This window comes from Sinocyclocheilus anshuiensis, unplaced genomic scaffold, assembly GCF_001515605.1.
Source record: "Sinocyclocheilus anshuiensis isolate Anshui unplaced genomic scaffold, SAMN03320099.WGS_v1.1 scaffold1102, whole genome shotgun sequence".
In the NCBI taxonomy this organism is placed as follows: Eukaryota; Metazoa; Chordata; class Actinopteri; order Cypriniformes; family Cyprinidae; genus Sinocyclocheilus; species Sinocyclocheilus anshuiensis.
Window position 1 is genome coordinate 1316492 of NW_015539924.1, and position 4000 is coordinate 1320491.

At 38.5% G+C, this 4000-nt stretch overlaps 1 protein-coding gene across 2 annotated transcripts in view; it reads right to left on the bottom strand.

The window, feature by feature from the left end:
• The window catches only part of mpped2 (metallophosphoesterase domain containing 2b), a 43802-nt gene that overhangs the window by 37965 nt on the left and 1837 nt on the right, over window positions 1–4000 (bottom strand). For both annotated transcript variants that reach the window (XM_016483739.1, XM_016483740.1), the window contains exon 2: window positions 3239–3451. In XM_016483739.1, the coding sequence (XP_016339225.1) occupies window positions 3239–3366 (128 nt within the window). In that variant the 5' untranslated portion in view covers window positions 3367–3451. The remainder of the gene's footprint in view (window positions 1–3238; window positions 3452–4000) is intronic.

Sequence of the window (4000 nt, forward strand, 5' to 3'; positions counted from 1 at the left end):
AGCTTGCAGAAAATATAGATTTTTGAGAATCACCCTTCAATCTTTTGGTTTACTTTGCTGGATATAGCAAATTATGACAAAATAAACATTTGAAACAAGATAAATGGTCTATGCTTTATTTCATGAAGTGTGCGATTAATCGTGATTAATCAGAAAAAGGATGTGATTAATCAGATTAAAAACTTTAATTGATTGACACAGTAGGGCTGCACGATAAATCGCATGCGATATTTAACGCGCACCCTAATTGACAGCCCTAGTTTTTATCTGTTCGTATTTATCTTAGTTGTATGTTTTTAGCTGTTTAGACTCTCGTTCTGACGGCACCCATTCACTGCAGCGTATCCATTGGTGAGCAGGTGATGTAAAGCAAAATTTCTCCAATACTGTTCTGATGAAGAAACAAACTCATCTACATCTTGGATGTCCTGAGGGTTGATTTTCAGCAATTTTTCATTTTTTAGTAACCTATTCCTTGTAAAGAAAAAAATATATATTTTGAATAACTGCTTTTGTCTATACAATGAAAGTCAAGGGGGTACAAAACAACTTTGCACTCCATTGACTTTCATTGTATGGATAAAAAATATCTTCATACTAGGGATGCTCCGATCAGGATTTAGAGTACTGAGTACCGATTTCTTGTCATGGTGATCGGCCGATACCGATGCCGATTCTGATGCTTCAAGCTTTATATAGACGGTTTCATCGGGCACACGCGCCTGGCCCGAAGTTAACTTCCGGTCAGTGTTTATGTTTATCAGTCTGGCTATGGCGCCGGCTACAAACGCAGTTAAAGTTACGGTGATGAGTAGACTGAAGTAGGGCTCAGGTGGTTGTGCTGTGGGACGTGTTTGCCATACATTTATTTATTTGTGGCGCTCGCCAACTGATGGATTTCCCAAAAGGCTTCGTTGAATAAACATGAGCACGTACTGCACGTTTAAATATCAAACGCGAGGCGCGGGTGTTTTTATATCACTGTATATCTGAAGGAAGACTAGCTTTAGAAAATTTTCGATGTCATTTTCATTTCATCTTGCATGTTATATGCCTGATAAAGCAGCGTTTGTGACCTCAGCGCTGCTTTGTGTAACTGTTACAGCCGTTACAGGGGAAACCTCTGTTTCTCCCGCTTTAAAGAACCTCCTGCTGGCAGAGAATTAATTAGCATTTTCAGTAAGAGCGTCTGATTTACGCAGCAAACATATTTTCCTTTTCCTATATCCACGGGTGCTGCGGATAATCCGCGGTTCAGGTAATAAAAAATGCATTCTGATTATTTGCGGGTGGATCAAATAAATCATAAATGATGCAAATATTAACTACATTTTTTTTTTACATGAGGCAGACGATTTCGTGTGTGTGAGTGTGTGTTTGTTCGCCTGATCGGGAAGTTGCAGTGACAGAAACGGTTACATTCCAGATAAAGTTTGAAAGGAGTAAAGCCTGTGTTAATGCTATTGAGTAGGCTAATATAGCCAAAGAAGATATTTTGTTTTATAAATAAATGTTCATTTAAAAGCAGGCCGCGGCTGCAGTATAAAAACAAGCACTGACTAGATCAGCTCCAGTTCCCGTGGAGCTGTGACGTGCCGCAGACATGTGCAGTGAGGAGCAGATCAGCTCTAACGTCACTGAATCTGCTGTTAAAAATGAACCATCCATTCATCATATCATCATGCAAAACATACACGACAAATAGCGAATTTTTCATTGTTTCTCGAAACGTCATAGCATTTTCACACCGGCAATGACGACTGTGGCTCAAAATCATTTATGTCCCACGCATCATGTACGTGGTCAGGCGTTGACGTCAACAAATTGCGATCTGTTCGTGAGATCGGCCAAATAGTGAGTACCGATCGAGTCATAAAATGTGATTATCGGCCGATACCCATCTCCGGCCGATCGATCGGAGCATCCCTACTTCATACAGGTTTTCAACAAAATGTGTGAATTGAAAGCAGAAGAAGAAACAACCCCTTTCTGAGCTTCCTATTTGAATCATGTCATAGTCTAACTGTTTTTCCAGGATTATTGCCATATATTGCGCTGATAAAACTGATAAATCACTTTGCACTGTACATTTGTTGCCCAAAGTACATTGCATTGAGTTGCATAACACAATTTAATGACAAATAGCAGTTTCTTCCACACTTAAGCTAAAAGCAATTCAACGGCACATGCATCCTGGTCGATCCCGTTTGATTGTGCTGATGTGCCTTAATTGCATGGTACCATTAAAGCAGCAAAGGCTCAGCTAATCAGGTTGGTCCATTCTTTAGTATCTGCACCAAGCCTCATTACACCATCATCAGCATCAGTCAATAGTCAGGTTTCTTTAGAGGTGAGCTCTGACCCCGGGGGCAAAGAGCTATTGTTAAAGAGCTAATCAACTCAACTAACCTTTGACCTCCCTCTGGTTAATAAGTACAAGAACATGAGGTGCGTCTTACACTGTTTTAGCCCTAACATCTCTATTTCAATAAAGAAATGTGGGTACAAATGCTTTATTGCTGAAAAAGATGTAGGTGTATTGATTATATATACACACACACATTACTTGTCAAAAGTTTGGAATAATTACAATTATTAAGCATATTAGAATGATTTATGATGGCTCATGTGACACTGAGGACTGGAGTAATGGCTGCTGAAAATTCAGCTTTGTCATCACAGGAATAAATTACGTTTTAAAATATATAGCAATCAAAAACAGTTATTTTAAACTGTAATACTATTTCACAATATTTACTATATTTTTGATTAAATAAATGCAGCATTGGTGAGCATAACAAAAAATATATACAAATAATATTTAAAAAATCTGAATTATTCCAAACTATTATGTGTATATGACCTAAAATGGTTTTGCATTCAGGCTAAAAGACTGAATGTTAAAAAACAACAAAGAAATAATAAATAGCCAGTTTAAAACTGGACTAGATTTACATAGTGCCATTATCTCAGACATGAGCACATTATTAAACCCTGTAATGCCTTCAAAAAAATCTCATTAAAATGCTTAATATGAAAACATCGCAACAATATCAAGTTAAAAAGGTCAATATAATTCATTACAACAGAAGTGAAGCCGCAGGAGCCTCCGGATCACCTGTCGGGCGAGATGAGACAAAAGCCACCAGATGTCCTCTCTGTCAGCATTCTGTTCTGTCCTCAATCAATCAATTAAATCAATGTTTCAGTTACAGGAACACTGTACACAGACACTCACATGTGGACGTGAGGGGGCTGGAAGCGGCTTTGGTTGATGTTGTAGTGGGTGAAGGCCTGGGTTGGGTTGGAGCTGTACTCATCCACGGAGATGGTGACCTTCCCCTGGGAGGATATTCTGCGAGCCATGGCACCTCTGGATGGGGCATGAGCAGGTCACAGCAGTGCAGTGCAGATCCGGTAAGCAAGCATCCTTTAGTCCCAAGGCTTGGATCTGAGTCATACAGAGATGCCAAGATGCAAAACGTTAATGATGCGAATCCAAATACAGTTAAACGAGATGGTACTGAGACCGTATCAACAATATATTCAGCAATCTGATCATAAGATCATCCATGCACTTTTGGTAATTCTCTAATATCTGCTAATAATAATATTACTTTTAAAAAAAGTTCAAGTCCGAGTTCAGCTGTACGTTTTTATGGAGCACCTAAAAGAACATGGTGATGAAAAAAATATACTATGAGAAGAAAAATTATATTTCAATGCTTTTACGTTCGCTCACAAAATGTTGGGTTCCCAAAAAAACGGAATTTTTTCAAAAATGTATGCATTCGCACAATTTTTGTGTTGACTTGAGAAACTTTGCTGATTTAAATAATATCAGCTGGGAGGAAAATATATTTCATTTCCATGGATCTGAATGTAGAATTTCTCAGGGAATGCAATACTTTTGTGAGAAAACACAAAAGCTTTGTAAGCAAGTGCAAAAACACTGAAACATAGTTTTTCCTTGCATATGATCCCCCCCCCCCCCACCCAT